Below are 22,664 nucleotides of genomic sequence, written 5' to 3' on the forward strand. Positions count from 1 at the left end.
TCTTCATTCGCAGATCTCTTGTGAACGAATGACGCAGCTGTGCAGGCAGAGCCCCTGCACAACTGCACCAATTTTAAAATGTAACAGCTGGTGCGGTGGAGAGGACCTCCTGCCCACCGTCATAGGATAAAGGGGGGACACCACAATAACTTGTTACTAAAGCTGAAATTGGCCTTTAAAAAGTTGCAGGTAAGTGCATAGAAAATTCAAGTACTTGAAATGCTTAATCTGATGTTGCAGAAAGGTTCCGTTTCCCAGCACAGACCCTGACCACCCCCCTCCTTGCCTATTACTGCCCCCTCTTCTTCTGGGAGAGTCTTAATTACTCGCTGTGCTGGCCCAGCTATTCCACCCCTCCCTATCAGGGCTGGTGCAAGGATTTTTAAGACCCTAGGTGGAACCCAATTTTGCTGCCCCAATTGGCTCCACCTCCTTTGCCCTACCCATGTGACAGGAGGCATTGGCATCCTCTAGCGCTAGCTCCAGTGCTGCGATGCGCCTCTAATTACACCACCAGTCGGACGGAGCAGCTGCCTGGGGCTGAGTTAGTTACATGCTGCAGCCGCGGAGGAAAACCAGTGTCTGGGCGCCCCTAGTGGCAGCACCGGTCATGCTCCCTATATATAACACTTTAGTAGCTGCAAGGGGAGGAATGAAGAGGAATATTATAGCGTGTCACTTGAGTAACAGCGCTGACTTTGCTGGGACTGCTGACATCACATCCAAGATGGCGGCCCCCAAGAGCGGCCTCAGGACTTTTGGATATATACACAAGGGGAGGGTTTTACATGCGGAAAACAAGCCTAAAATACGTTAAATGCACATATAATCTTATGGGAAGGTTTTTGTTGAAATGAGTGGTCTGGTGACATGGTCCTTTTGAGTAGCAGTAAGTGAATTCCACAGAAGATATCAAGGGAGAGGAACAGAAGGTCACTCTGTAGGTGTAGCGATCGTACACACCCTGTTTGCTGATCAGGTTATTTACGTCAAGGAAAGTCCAACATTTTCATCTAGCCCTCCCAGGCTTCCTTGAAAACAGAACAGGTTAGCTTAAGACTCGCATGTAAGGAATAAAAGTATGAGCGGGTTTATGAAGCCTGACCGGTATAATAATAGTACCGATGCACAGATCTGCCACACCTCAGAGACCTTTAAATCAAATTATTTACATTTCTGTACTTGACGTGTGCGTAATGAGCGTTGAGGACTTTACGTTGGACTTTCTTTGTTTCCAAAGATACCTCAAGTGAAAAGATCACTCCCGCCAGGGGTGGTAAAAATAAGGAAGTCCACACAGTCCCAACTATAAAGGCATCTGTTACAGGTGTCAATGCCCATGGCACATTGCTGGGCGATTCTGCTCACTAAAGGTCTCTGCTGTTCTAAGATTGGTGTCTTTTTAGTGTGTCTAGGACAGGTCCACTTAAATTCAACACAGGGAAGTATGTGGAATACTGGCATACCCCCTAATATCCTGCTTAGAAGCCCAGGGCAGTGCAGAGAGGGAGACTGGCCTTACCCACCATATGGGCATTACTAGACAAATCAGTGCAAGGCTGTGGCAGGTCTTAGTTATACTTTTATAGAGCATTGTAAGATGTTGGGCCAGTAAGTTACAAGATAATAGTACATACAGTTTGTGCAATAAGACCAATTATCAGTCTATTTACAGTGATACCAGCAACTTGTGAAATCCAGACCTCTCTATATACACAAAATAAAAACGGCAATATATTTAACACTTAAAACGCACCATGACACTAGCAATATGACCTTTTCCTGGTCACTCCACCTCCCATATAGAAATGTTTGGCAGAAGCTGTAATATTTGGTGCATAGCATTGCATTTAAGAACATTTGTTCTAAAACCGGTTATATTACCCTATAAATGTCCATTTTCTATAGATCTATAAACCAAGTTACGTGCATTGAAGATCCAAGTGCTTGTACTGAGGGTTGGGGATGATGTATGGTGGACTTTAACCCTCCTCTCGCCATTGTTGGTAGTATGAAGCCTCTGGTAGACACCAGTGTGCCTGCGGTGATCAGACGGGTAAATCTGCAGTGCTGACTGCTATTCCACTGGTCTGCTTTTTGCTGTTCCTCCGTGCAATGTCTGTCCTCCTGTACGGCTGGTTCCTCAGGTCTGGGGAAGAGACAGAAGAGTAAAAGTTCTGCTGGGCAATATGTATAAATACAGTGGAACCTTGGATTACAAGCATAATCCGTTCCAGGAGAATGCTCGGAATCCAAAGTACTGGCATATCAAAGCGAATTTCCCCATTGAAGTCAATGGAAACTAAAATAATGCTTTGTACACACGACCGGTTTTCCTGGCAGGAAAACTGGCATGAGAGCTTTTGCCTGGGAATCCCGCCCATGTGTATGCTACATCGCAGTTTTCCCGACAGGAAAGCCGCCGGGGAAAAAAGAGAACATGTTCCCGGTGGTTTTTAAGCCGGCAGTTTCCCTATGGCAAACACTGCAGTGGAGCATACACACGGCCGGGTTTCCCGACCAAAGCTCTCGTGGCAGTTTTCCTGTCGGGAAACCCGGCTGTGTGTAGGGGGGAAAAAGCTACAGAGCAGGTTCTCTGTTTTCCCGGCTGACTTTTTACCGCCGGAAAAACCGATCATGTGTACATGGCATGCAATTATGCATGCGGCCAGAGGCAGTTGGGCGCCAGAGAGCCTTGGAAACGGCCCGAGGACACCTCGGCAAACCTCAGAAAGACTTTGTTCCCATTATTTGCCGAGGTCAGTCGAGCTGGTGACACAAACATAGGTGGTCGTTGCTTTGGTACAGTTTTCCTAAACCAAGGCCAGTACCACCTATGTTTGTGTCACCATCAGACAGTAACAATGCTTCTCATTTAATTTTAAGGCATATTTCATCTTTTTAATACAACTTCTCATATTCGGCACAGTTCTGGAACTCTGCCCATGCTCTTGGCCTGCCTTGGGGCCTATGGATACAGGCTTTTGTTTGCTTCAGTTACATTTTACATTCCCTTGCAAAATCTTTGTGGTATGCAAAACCCACTTGAAGGAAGGAGATCAGCTGCCCTTGTCAGTTAATTGTGAATGACCTCAGAAATGTCTCAGACTGATATCATTGACACAATCTCATGGACTCGGGTCTTTGCTGGTTGTGACTGTATAATAAAGGCTGTTGTCTATGGCCTTGTACATATGCACAGACTGGACATTATTCTGTAGCAAGCTGATAGTAATCACCATAGGTATTGCATTAGGGTGTGCACCCCAAATTTTAAACACATATGGGTGTTGTGTGTGTGTGTATATGTATACTGATGGTGTCAGTAGAGCAGTGAACGGTGTCTGTAGGGCAGAGATTGGTGTCAGTAGTTTTTATTTTTATTTCATTTTGTAATATTTTTTACATTTTTTTTTAGGAGCCCCGTTAGGGGGGCTTTGGTGAAATATCAGGGGTTGAAAAAGGGGGAATGTACACCATATAATCACTGTGCTGGGCCTGCACTGGCACTTTGTGGCTTTCCCAACACTGCTGGTCGGATTCATGTAGAAGTTTTGGTCCAGAGGTATGGAGGTGAATATTGTGAGGATTAAACTTGAGGATGTAATAAAGGTCCCCCCTCTATTTTAGAACTGACATCCATACAAGTCCATTATGTTGTCAAAAGTATCGTGACACCGGCCTTTACACACACATGAACTTTAATGGCATCCCAGTCTTGGTCTGTAGGGTTCAATATTGAGTTGGCCCATCCTTTCCAGCTATAACAGCTTCAACTCTTCTGGGAAGGCTGTCCACAAGGTTTAGGAGTGTCTATGGGAATGTCTGACCAGTCTTCCAGAAGACCATTTTTGAGGTCAGGCAAGGATGCTGGAATAGAAGGCCTGTCTCGCAGTCTCCACTCTAATTCATACCAAAGGTGTTCTATCGGGTTCAGGTCAGGTCTCTGTGAAGGCCATTCAAGTTCCTCCACCCCAAACTCGCTCATCCATATCTTCATGGACCTTGCTTTGTGCACTGGTCCAAATCCTTTGGTAGAGGGGGGGATTATGGTGTGGGGTTGTTTTTCAGGGGTTGGACTTGGCCCCGTAGTTCCAGTGAAGGGAACTCTTAAGGCATCAGCATACCAAGACATTTTGGACAATTTCATGCTCCCAACTTTGTGGGAAGTTTGGGGACGGCCCCTTCCTGTTCCAACATGACTGCACACCAGATCACAAAGCAAGGTCCATAACTACATGGATGAGTGAGTTTGGGGTAGAGTGGGAATACACAGAGTCCTGATAGAACACCTTTGGGATAAATTAGGGTGGAGACTGCAAGCCAGGCCTTCTCATCCAAAATCAGTGCTGACCTCACAGATGCGCTTCTGGAGGAATGGTCAAACATTCCCATAGACACTCCTAAACCTTATGGACAGCCTTCCCAGAAGAGTTGAAGCTGTTATAGCAAAGGGTGGGCCAACTCAATATTGAACCCTATGGACTAAGTTTGGGATGCCATTAAAGTTCATGTGAGTGCAAAGGCAGGTGTCCACATACTTTTGAAAAATAGTGTATTTAAATAGGTTACATGACAATATATTTCATATACACCACCCGAGACATTTTTAAATTTAAATTTTTAAATTTAATTCTACCGGTGTGTGGTCAGCTTTATTGACCCAATGCTAAATGCTGCAGTAGATGACGGAATAGCTGCAGCAATGTCACAGGCAACGAGTAAAAGCTGACTAGGGTTATAGCGCGCAATCGCGCCCCCCCCCCTACTGAAAGAGAACCTGTTTCTGGCATCAAATCTCCTAACACACGCAGCAGTATTGCAGAGTGTTTCTTTGTGTCTGATTCCCCCCCTTCCTGCTGTGTCTGACAGTGAGGAGCTTGCAGTGAGAGACAGCAGGGATTACTGAAGGAGAAGGCATTTATAGCAACTGTACTAGATGCAGGTGCTCCGCCATTGTTTACAAGAGGATAGCCATTATACTATCAGGATTTACACTACTAAACTCCTCCGCTGTGAGAGCTGCAGTATATGCCAGTGCTCTCTCTATACTCTGTTAGCCCCCCAGCATATACAGCGGCTCTTCCATCAGTAGTTATTTTTGTGCATCTTGATAGTCATATGACAGAGCAGCTGCATATAAAACGGCAGCCATTGCAACCTTCTCTCCAGTAATCCCCACCATCTGTAAAAAAGAAGTGACATAAGAGGAGGGCTGCAGCTGGGGATCTAATACTTGCTCATCTTGGATCCTTCTGTAAGATTGAAGGCTTAATTATTTATTTTTGTAAGAAAACAGTCTGCAACATGCGTACACAACATCACGTGCTGCTGTAATTGCTTAAAATGAGACATGATTATGACAACAGGGGTCTCCTGAGGAGGAGAGGGAAGCATTTCTAGTGTCTGCGTTGCTGTTGGAAATATTATGCCTTACTTCCAGTTTGATGAAAACAGTAAGTAAGGGATAATGGGGCAGAATTTCTAAACCTGGAGCTCTCTGGATCTGGTCCAGCTGTGCATGGTAGCCAATCAACTTCTAACCTCAGCTTGTTCAATGAAGCTTTGACAATAAAACCTGCCAACTGATTGGTTACTATGTAGAGTATCACAAGGTTTTACATTCTCCAGGTTTAGTAAATCTCCCCCAATATCTTCCAACAGAGCCTTGGAAAGCCACAACAACCTGACAGAGGTTCCAGGCCTTTCCCACCATCCAAATGAAAAAAAAAAAAACACAGTTTTGGATGAACACCCACCCACTATGGTTGTGACCTGGTGGTGCCCTCTGAACAGTGGCATTTGAATGTTTTTTATTTTTTTATGTTTTTTGAGCACTTCCAAAAAAGCCATACAGTAAAACCTTGGATTGCGAGCATAATTTGTTCCAGAAACATGCTTGTAATCCAAAGCACTTGTATATCAAAGCAAATTTCCCCATAAGAAATAATGAAAACTCAAATGATTCGTTCCACAACCATTTATTCATAGGTCCTTCAGTTTATAGTCCATATAAAAAGATTATAGCAATGTGATAGGTTGTGTAACCCTAAAATGTCCATCCACAAATTGAAGCCTCCACAAGGGGATTAGAAGCAAAATCCAGCAGGAGCTACAGAGTATAAAAGAGAAGAGAGGCGCCTCTAAGTGTAGCAATAAGTTGCTAAATGTTGTACCTTCATTAAATGTAACCATATTGCTACACTTAGAGGCGCCTCTCTTCTCTTTTAGTGACATGACACTACTTGTATATCAAGACATCGCTTGTATATCAAGTCAAAATGTATTTTAAAAATTTAGCTTGTCTTGCAAAACGCTCTCAAACCAAGGTTTTACTATATTTGATCGCCTTATATGTGACAACAATTTGCTCTATGGCCCAGAGATATACTTGGTTCCTTTCATGCTCTAACGTTCATCAGGCAGTTTGGGGCTCCTACAGTACAAAATGCTCTTCTTGTTTTTTTAGCTTGCATTTCCATTGACTCAGATGAGAATAAAAAGCAGTTCAGATGAAAACAAATGCTTGTGGATACAAGCCCTAAATAATCTCTTCTTACCTGTAATGATATCCTCTATGGCCCAGTTCTCCTCATACACCCGTGGCTCTTTTGTTTGCAGCTTCTTGTTCAGTTCAGCCATCAGATTGACTGGCGGTTTTGATGCTTTGGCAGGTGGAGACTGTAACCCAAAAAATGTGTCATTGCAAATTAGCACAATGCATTCAATCCAATGGAAAAGGCAAAATGAAGGTAGATTTTAAGGGTGCGATGGGCATTAAAGGGACCCGGCCACCACACCTACTATATATGAGTATATGTACTTGCACTAGTGATTTGCAGTAATTCTACTGTACTAAGCAGATACCAGGGTCATGATTCTGCTAGAAATGTCTACCCGTATTTATCGGCGTATAACACGCAGAGGCGTATAACACGCACCCTAACTTTAGGAGGGAAGTTTCAGGGGAAAAACTTTACACAGCCCCCTGTGTAAAATCACACAGGCACAGTTTACCCTCTATTTTCAGAGTGCTTGGCCCCTATGTCCTGTCCAGTGTTTTTGCTGCAAGTACAATATTCTTTCAAGAGTAACACTGAAAGCTGCTGCATAGTAAACCCACTGATTTATGTACGTCTAGCAGAAACATTGTGAGGACTTGGGGACCAGGGGTAAGCAGCCCGGAATTCTAATAACAAAAAAAATAAAATTAAAATTTTTCCAATTTGTTGCTTGAATTTTTTTTTGGCATGGGGCCCAGAAGCAAGTGGAGATCACTGGTGTCTACTTCAGTGGCATCGGCCAGGTATGGTATACAGCATATTTAATTATGTATCATAAAAGCCATTCCTGGAATTCTTGCTTCAGGGTATTTGAATTTTGTTTTCAAGCAAGTTTCACCTAAACACTATGGTAATCTAAAGGCTAAATTCACCCAAACACTATGGTCATCTAGAGGCCAATTTCACCCAAACACTATGGTAATCTAAAGGCTAAATTCACCCAAACACTATGGTCATCTAGAGGCTAATTTCTCCCAAACACTATGGTCATCTAGAGGCTAATTTCTCCCAAACACTATGGTCATCTAGAGGCTAATTTCTCCCAAACACTATGGTCATCTAGAGGCTAATTTCTCCCAAACACTATGGTCATCTAGAGGCTAATTTCTCCCAAACACTATGGTCACCTAGAGGCTAATTTCTCCCAAACACTATGGTCATCTAGAGGTCAATTTCTCCCAAACACTATGGTCATCTAAAGGCTAATTTCTCCCAAACACTATGGTCATCTAGAGGTCAATTTCTCCCAAACACTATGGTCATCTAGAGGCTAATTTCACCCAAACACTATGGTAATCTAAAGGCTAAATTCACCCAAACACTATGGTCATCTAGAGGCTAATTTCTCCCAAACACTATGGTCACCTAGAGGCTAATTTCTCCCAAACACTATGGTCATCTAGAGGTCAATTTCTCCCAAACACTATGGTCATCTAAAGGCTAATTTCTCCCAAACACTATGGTCATCTAGAGGTCAATTTCTCCCAAACACTATGGTCCTCTAGAGGATAATTTCACCCAAACACTATGGTAATCTGAAGGCTAATTTTGCCCAAACACTATGGTCATCTAGAGGCTAATTTCACCCAAACACTATGGTAATCTGGAGGCTAATTTTGCCCAAACACTATGGTCATCTAGAGGCTAATTTCTCCCAAACACTATGGTCCTCTAGAGGCTAATTTCGCCCAAACACTATGGTCATCTAGGGGCCAATTTCACCCAAACACTATGGTAATCTAAAGGCTAATTTCACCCAAACACTATGGTAATCTAAAGGCTAATTTCGCCCAAACACTATGGTCATCTAGAGGCTAATTTCTCCCAAACACTATGGTCCTCTAGAGGCTAATTTCGCCCAAACACTATGGTCATCTAGAGGCTAATTTCTCCCAAACACTATGGTCATCTAAAGGCTAATTTCTCCCAAACACTATGGTAATCTGGAGGCTAATTTCTCCCAAACACTAATGTCATCTAGAGGCCAATTTTGCTAAAGGTAAAACCTTTACTTTTGCGAAAAACACCCCACTCATGCCAATTTGTAATTTAAGATGCTGTCCTCAATTTAAAAAATTACCTGCTTAGGTATACCCTATGGCAGGGGTAGACAACTGCTGTACTCCAGCTGTGGAATAACTAAAGTTCCACAAGGCATTGCAAGACTGACTGACAGAGTCACAAAGGGATTTGTAGTTTCACTACAGATAGTATGCCAGGAGTGCCTACCCTTACCCTAGGGGCCTGTCAGAAGTGGGTGCTGCAACTGGCATAAGCTTGAGAATAGGTAGAACCGCAATAGATTGTGTGTCCACAGCTTCCTCCTTACACATGATTACAGGACCTTCCAAGGACAGGTAGATGTAAGTCTCTAGAAAAAATCTCCTCCCTTTGGTCTGCCTTGGGCACTCTTCATGAATATGACTGACATAACCTCTGTAGCTTCCACCCCCCCTTATTAGGCTGACTATTGGTGTAATGTAGGAATCATTACCTTTTTTCTGTGGAAAACAAGTTCAAGTGTTGGGTCGCTTTAAATGTCAGTGCTCATTTTTTTAACCCCTACAACCATCACTTGGTGAAGGGTTTTGATGGCCGTACCTGTGTTGGTTTCTCCTGTTGAGCCTTCTCAGTGGGCACCATTTCCTGCTTTTTCCATGCCTCCAGATCCTGCTCTGCTTGCTGACAATAGAGAAGAAAAGTGACTGTCGGCACACTCCTTTTAAAATAAAGGCTGTCCTACACATTATGAAAAAAGCACAGCCATGCAGATCACATGGCAATCTTTCCTCCAATGGCCAAGTAACACATTTACGTCTTGGGAACAAACCCTTTACAATGGCTGGAGGATCGAATAATTGTGACCCTCATTGACTGCCATGTACAAGAGTAGGCTTGAGGATTCTTCTAAATATAAAGCATAAAAAAAGGAGCAGAATTGAGATAGGAGTGGTTTCACTTGGAGGAATAGGCAAAAGACTTGTGTGTGCCCCCAATATTTTAAAGGCCAATATGGATAAAACGTCTTGGGGTTAAGCTGCCAACTTAACAACCAACTGCCCCATCGTCATCTTGTTGTTTTTGTAGAATTTCTTGTAGTCAGTAACTGTACAACATTGAGTAATCTGTTCCATTATAGCGATGGTTTCTACATATTTTTATTTGTTATTCAAAAAAAAAAACGCAATTCTTACCTTGTAGGCCTTCACAAATCGAAAAAATATTGGGAAGAATGCCGAAGGAACCATAGTCTTGCTGTTCTCCCCAAAATACCCAACAACTGTTTCATAGGCTTCCTGGAATAGACAGAAAGATAAGGAAAGGGTTAAATTGAGAGAAGGCTGGCATGATGAAGACCAAGATTACTGGTGATTCTGTAGATTACATATACTATATCAGGGGTCTCCAAACTTTCTAAACAAAGGGCCGGTTTATTGTCCTTCAGACTTTAGGAGGGCCGGAGTAGGGACAGTGGGAGTAGAAAATGTCCTGATGTCCAGCTGGAGTAAACAATGCCCTATATTTGGTGTCAGTGGGAAGGCTAGTGCCCCACCGTTGGTACCAATGAAAGGAATTTTGCCCTTTCATTTGTGTCAGTGGGTATCAGTGGAAGGAATTGTGTCCCATCGTTGGTGTCATTGGGAGGAATTGAGTCCTCTATTTGCTGTCAGTGCAAGGAATTATGCCTTATTGTTGCTGTCAGTCGATGGGATCATGCCCCAAGGGCCGAATAAGGACTAGCAAAGGGCCACAGTTTGGAGACCACTGTACTATATTATACCAAGCTGACTGAGGCTAGCATATAATGCCTATTAACCCACGTTCATACCTCCCAACTTTTTGAGATGGGAATGAGGGACACCTATCAGCAAAAGTATGCAGGCATAGGACACACCCCCTTAAAGGAGAATTTTATAAAAAAACAAGATTGGTTAAACCCACGGGTGCTTTTTTTTTTACCACTACTATTACTTTATATTGGCTTTTGGAATCTACAAAGGCAACAATTTAGAAATCAGATGAAAGGTTTAGTGCTGAAAAACACTTTGATCGATAAAAAGTGCATTTTATACACACCTATATTGATCAGACCAAAATGAGGAACAAATGGAGAGGATTGAGGAACAGAGGGACATTGCTCCAAATCGGGGACAGACCCTCGAAAACAGGGACAGTTGGGAGCTATGCATGTTTGAGAACACAATCAAACATTGCTGAATCCATTGGACCAATTTCAGGTATCGCTAAATTCAAAACTTTTTTATTTTTTTACATTTTGGATAAACTAAGGAAGTTCATACTTCTCTACCGGAATCTATCTTATTTGTCCTCCCCTAATCCTTTGCATGGCAGCACTTAGGGATGCAGAGTACGGCCCAGTGCAGCAGACACACAACCAGTAATGTAAGGGTTAAATGTTAGACCTAGCAGGTGCATTAACCGTAATTCACATCTGCTTTGTAGTAATGTGATATCCAAGCTGGACGCAGAAGAGCAATCGGCATCTGGAATGCTTCAAAACATGTTCTGAACATTCCAAAAATAATGCACTTTGGGGTCATGTGTCACTCAGGTGGGGAATTCCTACTGCTCTTCAATAATTCGACTTTTACATTAAAGAAATTGTAAACCCCACTTTGTTATTTTTACCTACAGGTAAGCCTATAATAAGGTAAAATATATATCTACTAAACGCGCACCGTTTAGGAGATATTTACTCTACTTGCAGCCGCTGATGTCAGCAGCGCATGTGCTGCCGGACCTTCAGAGCTTCTTGCCAGGAACTGCGCACATGTACGGGAATGACGCCATTGCAGCTCTGGCCACTCGCAGCCGGAACCCGCAAACCTGAAAGTAAGGCCGGGGGAACAGATCGGCCCCCTCAGCGGTGACCGGGCGCCACTGGAAGAGCTTTGTTCTAAGGTAAGTATTTTAAAATGTGCTAGTGTGCGATGCATACTAGCACATTATGCTATGGTCTTGCAGTGTTTTATTATATTTTTTCAGCAGTTTATTACCGCTTTAATGTCAGATTCACGGTTCTTTGCTTAAAGAGTATAGGAGAACAATTACTGCTCTGTTGGTAATGAGCCTCACTGATGGATCTTTCAAAAATGCATCAGTGTTCATTTTGACATCAAATCTCAATTTAGTTTTAGTCATCTAAATTGTTTTAGTTGTATTTTAGTTGACTAAAATCGAATAGATTTAGTCAAATTTTTATGCATTATTTAAGTGTAGCGCCCCCTTGCTTTCAGCATGGGCACTACTCTAAAGTTAGTGGGGAATGGGAGAGTTAGGTTGCTCACACTCACGATTTTTTCAAATTTCGGGGCCTCTGTCATTCCAGAATTGTCCACTGGCTCAGTCTGTGGTTCAGGGATGCAGTGCCATCCCTGGCCAGCAGTTGGCGCTAGAGGGGTTCTGGCAGAGAAAGCTTTCCCAGCAGCCAATTGGAGGAGATTTTCCCTCGCGGGGCATGCTGGGGGAGAGTATATCTGGGACAGGTGTAATGTGTTCAAAAATCTTTGCGGGGTCCCCGTTCCAGGTGCGGTACCCACCCTTCAGGGTACGTGCATCCATGCACCCCGCCAGCGCGGCCCACCTGGCCAAAGCTCAAGGCTGCATTGAACCTCATCCGGAGGTAAAAGGGGACTCCAGTGTTTCGCTGGGCTCCAGGACCTATTAAGATGATCCCAGTCTGGGTGTCCGGACCACTGACAGGTATGCATGCTGTTCTTTATTGAAGTTGGCCTGTGACCGAAGCCCTGGAGCCGGGTCTGTGAGACAGACCTGCTCCTCCCAGACAGTTCATAGTGACACTTTGGCTGCCAGGCCTATCATAGGGGTCTGTCCGGAGGCACTTTACCCACTCCAAGTAGAGTGGAGACGAGTTACAGAAGTTGGTACTATACAGAGTAGTGCTACTCCATTGCTATCTAGGCCTGATACTGCAAAGTTCTCTCCTTCTATCCTTTCATCAACCTTGTCCTTCCAAAATGATGTTGATGTTGGCCGTGTTGGCCTAGAAATAAAGCCTTGAAAACTCTTCAGTCACTGTCTGGACCTTCGCTCACTATTTGTTCCACCACTGCACCCCTCGAGCCATGTCAGGGTAACTTAATTTGCCGATCCCAAATTAATCAGCGGCTCCGTCGGGGGTGAGCGCTACATAAGCATTTCTCTAGAATTTCCAAACTCATATACTCCTGGAGTAAAAACCGAAGAACAAATTATTTGTGCTATTAAAGCGGTGGTTCACCCTTAGAGAGCACATTTCCCCCCTAGATTCCTGCTCGTTTTCTCTAGGGGAATCGGCTATTTGTTTTAAAATATGAGCTGTATTTACCCGTTTACGAGATGCATCCTCTCCGTCGCTTCCGGGTATGGGCTTCGGGAATGGGCGTTCCTTCTTGATTGACAGTCTTCCGAGAGGCTTCCGACGGTCGCATCCATCGCGTCACGATTTTCCGAAAGAAGCCGAACGTCGGTGCGCAGGCGCAGTATAGAGCCGCACCGACGTTCGGCTTCTTTCGGCTACGAGTGACGCGATGGATGCGATCGTCGGAAGCCTCTCGGAAGACTGTCAATCAAGAAGGAACGCCCATTCCCGAAGACCCATACCCGGAAGCGACGGAGAAGATGCATCTCGAAAACGGTAAGTACAGCTCATATTTTAAAACAAATAGCCGATTCCCCTAGACCAAATGAGCAGGAATCTAAGGGGGAAAAAAAAAATATTTAAGAAATGGGTGAACTCCCGCTTTAAGGTTTGCACAAACTACAGACACAGATTTAGCCATTAAATAAAGTAGAAATTCATGTGGGTAAATGCTCCTCCCCCACATTTTCATCCAGTTTCCGTTTGTTGATGTAAATTGGAATTGATCTTTGTTGGTCAACAAAAATTCGAATTGGTTTTCATTTAGTTTTCGTCACTGAAAACATGCCACTGATGAAAATCATGACGAAAATATTTTCATCAATGAAATTAACACTGCGAACCATTTATGAGTCAGCAGTACATTTACCTATTGGAGCTCCCTGATTGGACAGGACTGCCATTGAACTGCTAGTTTGTAGCCGATACCATCATTTTCTGCTGTAATTGCTTTCAGAATTTTTTTACAAAAATATGTAGAATATATATCGGCCTAAACTGATGAATAATTTTTATTTCTTTTTTATCTGGATATGTATTCCTAGAAGAAAGTAAAAGCCTATTATATTTTTCAAAATTGTCGCTCTTTTGTTGTTTATAGCGCAAAAAATTTAAACTGCAGAGATGATAAAATACCACCAAAAGAAAAGCTCTATATTTGGGGAAAACTTCACTTTTGTTTGGATACAGCGTCGCACGACCACGCAATTGTCAGTTAAATCGATGTGGTCTCGTATCGCAAAAAATGGCCTGGTCATTAAGGGGGTAAATCCATCCGGGGCTAAATTGGTTAAACCCAATTAGAATTTGAAAAGTGGTTTTGGCATAGACCGGTTTAGAACCTCCTCATTACGAAAACCGTCACTTCCCTCCTGGCCAGTTACGGCTTATACACCCGATCAGCATTTCCGATGAAAAAAATCGGACAGAATTGTTTCATCGGATATTCCGACCGTGTGGGGTCGGATTTTTTTCCTTTGGAAATTCTGACGGACTTAGAAAGAGAACAAAAACATTTCTTTCACAACTCCAATCATCTGTGTGGAACTCCGACGGAGAAAAAAAACACGCATGCTCAGAATCAAGTCGACGCATGCTCGGAAGCATTGAACTTGATTTTTCTCGGCTCATCGTAGTGTTGTACATCACCGCGTTTTGGACGATCGGAATTTGGCGTGACTGTGTGTATGCAAGATGGCTTGAATGGAATTCCGTCAGAAGAATTTGTCGGAGTTTATCCCGATGGAAATTCCGATCGTGTGTACAGGGCATTAATGTGTACGTCCAGCTAAAGCGCAAGAGTCCTTTAAAAAGGATTAGAAACTCTGGCAGGTGTTACTGCTCTTCAGGGGGGAGAGATTTTGCCCTCAATTAGGCAGGCCATAGATGCATTTTTTTTTATTCAACCAGGGCTAAATGAAAAAAAAAAAAAAAAAAAAAAAGATTAGATTTCCCCCTACATTCCATTACTGTATTCTGACAGTGGGGAGAGAAACCAGCTGTCAGAATACAATGGTCAGTGTTGCCGGCTATAGCCACTGATCGAGCAAAAAAAAACAAAAAAAAAACAGGCCTGGTTGTAGGGTAGTCAATCATTTACCTGACCCTTCAAAAGTCCTGCGCTCGCCCCCGTCATCCTCCTCGAGTCGAAGCCTGGCCGTTGATTGGCTGCAGTGGATGGATTTTCCTTTACTGACCCTTTAATCTAAGGGCACTCCGGTCTGGTCATGTGATTCAGGGGAAGAGGAAAGAGTGGACAACATATAACCCATAAGTTTATGGGTGATGTCACTGCACAGGCATTAGATGTTGTGGCTGCTCTCTCCTCTCCACTGAAGCCAGCAGCTAGGGAGATCACATGACTGGACTAGAGCGCCGTAGAGTTAGGTAAGCCCTTAGGATTAGGTAAGTGTACACATCTTTCCTATACAGGGTAGTTGGTTATAGGGCGTAGAATGAGGGTGGGAGCAGGTTTAAGCTTACTTAGGTTTTGACTATCTCTAGACTTCAATCGTCAAGGTCTTAATCATGGATAAATTATTTGCCAATATTCCTTACAATGGCCTAAGGACTAATGCCAGTTGGTCCATACATAGAAGAAAAGAAGGCTGGACAGCCTCATTCCTATGCAATTTCTTTATTCAAGTGCCAGATACAAAGGTGAACTACAGGTATCAGCTTACATGTTTCACACCAAGGTCGGGTGCTTACTCCTAGCTCATAGTTGGTATACTCACTGGCTTCCATGTAACATACCCACATGGCTTGCTTTGTACCGATTTGCCGATGTCTTCTTACCTGTGCTGTCTTGGCATCAGCAGAAAGCTGTGACATCTTGTCCATACTGGATTTCAGAAAGTCCTTCAGGGTGCGGCAATCATCTTGCTTTGTAAATTCTTTCTGAGTTTGTTCCATCCCAGTCTGCAGAGCGCGGACATCGGACAACAAAGCATCCAGGGACACTGAACAAAAAGTAAGAGGTTAAAATTAAATGGATATTTAAAGTTAAACTCAAACCAAAATGTTTGGGGGAGTAAAAGAATATATGTCAGGCTGTTATTGTTATCTATGTCCCCATTGGAAAGATTTTTAGCTATGGATATATTTGCATAGATACATTGTTCCAGCTTGGACCAATGTAAGTAAGTATGTCCCATACCTGGTTGATCCCCATGGAATCTATAAACCACTGTAGTGGACATTGCTCCTATATTGATTTCCACTAGCTTCTGGGTCCCTGCCCTGTTTAGTCAGCACAGGTCATCACTCGCTCAGCATGGGCGCCATTCAGAATACACTTTGAATTCTCTCAAAGAACGAAGAGCGTTCTGTAATTGGACAGCATGAATCATCATCACTCTCTGAATGGTACGCATGTTGAGCGAACAACCTCCTATGTTCACTAATCTGCAGGGCAGCCACTTGGCACAGTGCCTACTAGAGTGAATTCCAGCTTCCACTGGGATCGTCCAGGTATGGCACCTTACATTGGTGCAGTTTGGACTATGCAAAAAGAAAAAAAGCCTTACCTAGACTTCAACCTTACTTCCTGTTCCGATGACAGGCTGCGAAGTTGCGAAAGCAACAGACTCTCACCCTCCCTAATGGGAGTTAAACAACAAAACCCCTTTTTTTTAGTAAGCTGGGGAAGGATTCAATCATCTGCCAAGTTTTTATAGCTTTTTGTTCCCTTGTCCTAGTGTCCTTGAAACAGGAAGTGAGGTAAAAAACTTGTTCTAAAACCTCGTACACACACCTGGGTTTCCAGACGAGAAAACTGCGAGGAAAGCTTTTGGCCGGGAATCCCGGCCGTGTGTAACCTCCTTGCAGTTAGACGGGAAAACTGCCCAAAAACCGCTGGACAAAAAAAAAGAGAACCTGACCTTTTTTCCCGCCGGGATTCCCGGCTGACTTTTTTGCGGCAGTTTTGCTATTGGAGAAACTGCGATGGAGCATACACACAGTCGGGATTCCCCTGACCAAAGCTCTCATCTGAGTTTTCCCGTCGGGAAAACCTTTCGTGTGTACGGGGGAAAAGTTACCGAGCAGGTTCTCCGTTTTCCCCCCGGGATTTCCGACTGATCTTTTCCCGTTGGGAATTCCGGTCGTGTGTACGAGGCATGACTCTTCATAAAACTTGTTCTGACTTTACGTAAAACGTTACCAGAGAAGAAATTATTCAATGATTGGAAAAACTCACTTAACTGAAGCCGTTTATTTTTCTTAACGCACATTGGTCATTTGAGGAAGATCAAATATACTATAGGGAATTTTGGAATTTAGGCCGGCCGTACATTTATTTTCTTAAATTTCCTTTTGATTTACCTTCAACTATGTAAGTGCAAGGGCCTGACTGATTACATACAAACTGAAAATGTATCGGTTTGACCTCTTATATGGTTTTGATAAATGTAAAGGAAAATTGTTCAAGATAATTTTATAATGTATGGCCAGCGGGCTGAATGAAAAAAAAAAAAAAAAGAAGACAGCTCAGGTCCGAGCCGCTGTACTAACAATGCAATGTAAGTACAGCGATCTCCCCTGCTGTTTTATTGTGTCCTAACTCCCACCAGAACACTCCAGTCATTGCTTTCAGCCATTGGCTGAGAGTACTGATCGGGAACCGACCGTCAGACCTTTTTTGGTCATGCCCCTTCGACAGAAGCTGGCAGTTCGGATCAGCTGTAGTACACATGGGTCGAATGTCGGCCAGTTTCTTTTTTTTTCATACATGTATAGAACGTACATAAACTAGGTGATTTTGGACATCTACCAGTCATCATGTATCCAAACATCAAGGATAAAATGCATCGCAAATAATCAAGATAAAATGCATCGCAAATAATCATCTTGATGGTGCACAAGAAAGTATGGAATAGAAAATTAACTACAGAAAAAAAAAAAAAGGAATACAACAAAACAAACTTGAAAGTGCTATGTGATCTGGCCTGGAACAGGGACCAGAGGTCAGCAATATCTCAGGTAACAATGTTGGTCAAAGGCCGACCCAGTAGGAAAGGGGGGCCATACTGCATAGTTACATAGTAGGCGAGGTTGAAAAAAGTCCAACCTATGTGTGTGATTTTATGTTAGTATTACATTGTATAAATCTGTATAATTGTAATGGCCAGGATGATAAGAAGTGGGCTATAAGATGGGAATACCACAAGGGGTTTGCCCTGGTGTCTATGATACGACCCATCAGATGCCAGGGACCACCAAGATGACATTTTAATATTGTCCTCTATGTATCCCTAGCATTGTATCCGTCGGCCGGTTTCAACTGAACAAAGCTGATGCCGCCCGACATTTGGCCCGTGTGTACATGTTTCCTTGTATGTTAATTTAGATATAGAAGAGAAAGGAACAATAGGAATCTTCTAAATTTCAGCTGAAACTTTCCCACATGACTGTTCCATAGGCATTTTTTAGACAAAGGTAAGACATGGCACCCCCTTTGAACAGTTTAATTTAAACAGGACTTTTTCAAAATCAAGATAAATCTTTAATGTTGAAAGGAGATTGAACAAGGTTTTCTTTACAGAAATTATTTTACACAACTGTACAGATGCAGATAGTGATGCATGTGCTATTTTTGTATGTAATCCTTGCTTTTCTGTTTAGAGAGTCTCCTAGCCAGAGACATTCCTTGACCTGCGCTTTTTTATCCCCGTCATGCAGAGCTTTCCATACAGACTTATGCCCCAAACACACTATCAGTTTTCCTGCAGGTTTTCTCTTCAGGTTTACATACCTCCCAACATTTAATAAGTCCCATGCGGGACATCTTGTTGGGGGGGGGGGATTGAAGTTGTTGTGCGGGGGGGGGCGGGGATCCAAAGTTGTTATTTCCCGCACTGTGATTGGGCGTATAGCTGTCATGTGCGGAGGCGGGCATTCTAGACGTTCGCAGACAGGCCAGCCCCACGACGCACATGACGCCAATACGCCCAATCACAGGCCAGGCTACGGACACCAAAACATGGAGGGGAAAATCAAATATGGAGGCCCCCGTAATGTCGCGCCCGGGGCCCTGTTTTGCGGGAATCTTGTCTAGTCCGCGGGACCCTGGGACACAGTTAGAATTCCGGGAGGATCCCGCGGAATCCGGGACGGTTGGGGGGTATGGGTTTACCAAAACCATGTAGTGCAAGGGCCTGCCTGATTGCACACAAATTGAAACCCTTGAGGTTTGACCTCATATTAGATGGTTTTGGTAAACCTGAAGAGAAAACCTGCAGGAAAACTGATAGTGTGTATGGGGCTTCATAGTCTCTACTGCTTGGAGATCTGCCCAACCATAAAAGAGATTGTTGTACACAAGGCCAGAAGCAGGCTCTCTCTAACAGGAGGTCAATGTGTTTGAGAATCCGGAGACGCAGCTGCAGCATGTTCCTCTGTTTACAGCAGGCCAGAGACTTGGCAGGGATGTCCAAAATGCATGCATAATCCAAGCAAGGAATAAAACCCATCTCTAGCTATACAAATGTCCCTTTATGTGCTGGGGGCACCACCAACCAGGTCAGGAAGGGAGAAGGCACCCCCTTACCCCTTTCAGTTTGTGCCCCCCCCCCTTTTTATTGCAGCCTGTGTGCCCATTAAAGAGATTTCATGTCAAGTTCTGTTCAATGCTTATCACCAGTACAGAGGGGAAATCTCCACAATTCTAAACACAGCAATAAAGACATGACAGTAACACGTCCTATAAATATTGTATTGCTGTTGCTTCCTTACTGGGAAATTTCTCAATGGGCACAGAGACAAAAAAAAATAAGTTGGAGGAGATTGAAGAAATTTCCCCCTCACATTGTCTTGGTTGATGGCAGGGCCGGGACAAGGGGCAGCTGCTTTGGGCACTGTGGTATCCCTACAAGCAGACTGGGGAGTAGGGGATTTGTGTTGGGTGGGGGAATTTTTTTTCTAGGCAGGGAGATTTGGGGCTGTGTGCTAGGAGTGGTGATTTAGGGGAATTTGTGTTGAAAGGGGGGGATGGGGAGGAGGGCTTTGAGGGTGTGCTAGAAGTGAAATGGTAAAGGGGAAGGCAATTGTGTTAGGAGGGGATTTTTTTTCTTGGGGGGGGGGGGGGGGTGATTTGACACATAACGCTCATACATCTTGGGGGGAGCAGTTTGGCATGTTCGTCCTGGACTCTTGAAGACCTTGTCCCAGCACTGGTTGATGGTGTCCAGACCACACACTGCATTAAAACGTTCTTAGTAGAACAGGTAAGGGTTAGAATTCTCAATTTTTGTTTTTAGCTGGTTGTAATCCTGTGGCAAAATCACCCTTCATTTCCTGTTCCAGTCACTGGTGCCATAAGGAGAGGGTGAAGGGAAATTTCCCTAATGGGATCACTCAGAGCAGGGGTGCCCAACCAGTGGCCCGCGGAGCTCTCTGATGTGGCCCGCGACCTCCTACTTTGGAATGGAATAGAATACTGTAATTAAAGGTAAGTTTATTACTAAAATCACAGTGTATATATAGGCATATGTGTTCTGCAGTGGTTACTGGGGCTGCTTTCAACTGATCTGCAAGTGCAGAGCAGTGCACCTGCGGGTTTCCTGCACTGAGCCATAGACTTCTATTACCTACAGGATATTATAGAAGTCTATGGCAAAGTGCAGCAAAGCCACAGGGCTAAACAACAGTACATCAGTGTGAAAGCAGCCTTGGACCCCTTTCACATGCTCAGTCCAACCCAAATCAGACCCTCCATTCACTTCTAAGAAGTGGCAGATGTAAATGGACTTGTGTCCGGTTCAGTTCAGTGGGCTCTATAGAGTGGGCTGCCATCCACCCGCTCCGTTTATTGTGGCTTGTGACCGGTTACCAAGTCTCTTAAGTGGCCCCCCGCTCTTCAAAAGGTTGGGTACCCCTGCCTCAGAGGTTATAAGCCTTCCCCACTCTTTCCAAAATTCTTAAACGATAATACATTATAGGTGAATGTCTGTTTGCCATTTAGAAAGATTCAGTATGACCGTGTCCTCGGGTACCTGTGCCAGCCTTTTCCAGGAAGTGCAGTTCGGAGTGGAACCCTACCAGGTGAGCGTACTTCTCACTGATCACTCGGACCAGATAATGGAGCAAGGTCTGCTTTCTGTCTGTAGACTTTGTCTCTAGGAGCTGCAAAAAGACAGAAATAAGTACTTATTCTAGAATTAAAAGTAAACATGTATGTACAAAGGCTTGTGTTTTCTTCTAAAGCCGATGACATGCTGCTACACCCATTTAGTGTTCCCTAGTAACAGATGGAAGTTTGCACAAAACATAAGATTCTACATGATTATTTGTCATACAGAATGTACAGGTATTAACACAGATGGCAAAGTGTGTAAATATTTGAGAGTCCATTCCCTTGCCACAGGTTCACTTTTAATGGAAATGAAGGGTTAACATAATAAGAAGTCTGACATTATATAATTGATTTTTAAAGGTTTATGCTCTAGGGCCACCATCCTGATCCTGGCTTTATTATGCACCAAGTCGATGACCTCCAACAAGCAGGCAGCTAGTGAAACCTGTCTGCTTGTTCTAGGTTAATGTCTCAATAATGCCAGGGGTCAAGTCCTGGGGAAAAAAGTGTGGGAACTCCCACCCAAGATCCACTCCCCCACCAACATTTTTTTTTAAATTATATGCTCATATGCATAATTACTAAACCGCATGTTTTGCTTTTTTTTAAAAAAAATAAGCAAGTTCTTTCTAATCCCGCGATAACTTGCGGCAGACCTCCGCAATGTCTTCTGGGAACAATGACAAAAGCTCCCAGGAGACATTGCGGCATCGAGGAAGTGACGGAATACCTGCACACTACCCAATGAATCCATATACAGGAAGCGGCCAGTAACATAAAGGATTACCAAGGTTCGCCTGCTCCTGACAGTGACTCGAGCTGGGCATCGCCACTTAGTGAAGGATTGGCTCGGGCGGCTCGGCTGCTCTAGTCCTGCAAAGGGAACTGCGTTCCTGCTTTGAAAAAAGTGCAGGAACTCCGTTCCCACGCGTTCCCGCAGGACTTGAGCCCTGACTAATGCCTTGTACACACGACCAGTTTCCCCCTTGGGAAAACTGCTATGACAGCTTTTGGCTGGGAAAACTGGCCGCGTGTATGCGCCATAGCAATTGTCCCGACGGGAAAACCGACAGGAATACTGGCAGGAAAAATTAGAACGTTCTCTTTTTTCCTGCCGTGATTCTCGGCTGTCTTTTTCCCGTCAGTTTACCTATGGGAAACACTGCGGTGGAGCATACAGGGGGAAAGTTACCGAGCAGGTTCTTGGGTTTACCCCCTGGGATTCCCGGTCGTGTGTACAGGGCTTAAGTAGTTGGGCAGCGAGCAAGAACACTGTAGAATCTGCACTTTTTACAGTCACCCTCCCTTATTCTCACAGGTTATCTTTAAGGAGCCATACATTTGGTGATACTTGTATAATTAAGGAATTGCTGCTGGTGCCTGAGCAGTATTTTTTACTTCCAAAAAACATTTGCGTTTAAAAAACCATGGACACCAAAAATTGCAACACCCACCATTTTATTCTCGAATGCCTCTGCTTATAAAATGTGGGGGTTCCCGGGGACAGCTCGACTGAACTTGGAAAACCTTGGGAACGGAGTTCCCTCCCCACCTCAGGCAAAACACGCTACTGCGCACCGCTGTGGCTTGAATCCTCCTTGGTCTTGTAAGACAAAACTCACAAACCGAGTCAGGATTTTTTTTAAAACAGTGCTCGTATTGCGAAACGCTCGTTAACCGCGTTACTCAAAATCCGAGGTTTCACTGTATGTGGTACTTTCTCTCCTATACCTGTGAAAGTTAAGTATTTCTGTTTAGGTGCCTGAAAGGAGCACCAGGTAAATGAGTATATGTGGGCATCACAGTGGCGTAGTGCCTTGCACTAGGGTCCTCAGTTTAAAGCGGGAGTTCACCCATAAAACATTTT

The 22,664-nt window shown here is 43.9% G+C and overlaps 1 protein-coding gene across 1 annotated transcript in view; it reads right to left on the reverse strand.

Annotated features, from left to right (window-relative positions):
- Nucleotides 1-1,405: 1,405 nt before the first annotated feature.
- FMNL1 (formin like 1) overlaps nt 1,406-22,664 on the reverse strand; it is an 88,065-nt gene continuing 66,806 nt past the window's right edge. Inside the window, exons 21-26 of the mRNA XM_040331525.1 lie at nt 20,718-20,847; nt 15,523-15,686; nt 9,758-9,859; nt 9,165-9,245; nt 6,561-6,681; nt 1,406-2,149 (exon numbers count right to left, since the gene is read on the reverse strand). Coding sequence (XP_040187459.1) covers nt 2,049-2,149; nt 6,561-6,681; nt 9,165-9,245; nt 9,758-9,859; nt 15,523-15,686; nt 20,718-20,847 — 699 coding nt within the window. The 3' untranslated portion in view covers nt 1,406-2,048. The remainder of the gene's footprint in view (nt 2,150-6,560; nt 6,682-9,164; nt 9,246-9,757; nt 9,860-15,522; nt 15,687-20,717; nt 20,848-22,664) is intronic.

This window comes from Rana temporaria, chromosome 12, assembly GCF_905171775.1.
Source record: "Rana temporaria chromosome 12, aRanTem1.1, whole genome shotgun sequence".
Taxonomy (NCBI): domain Eukaryota; kingdom Metazoa; phylum Chordata; class Amphibia; order Anura; family Ranidae; genus Rana; species Rana temporaria.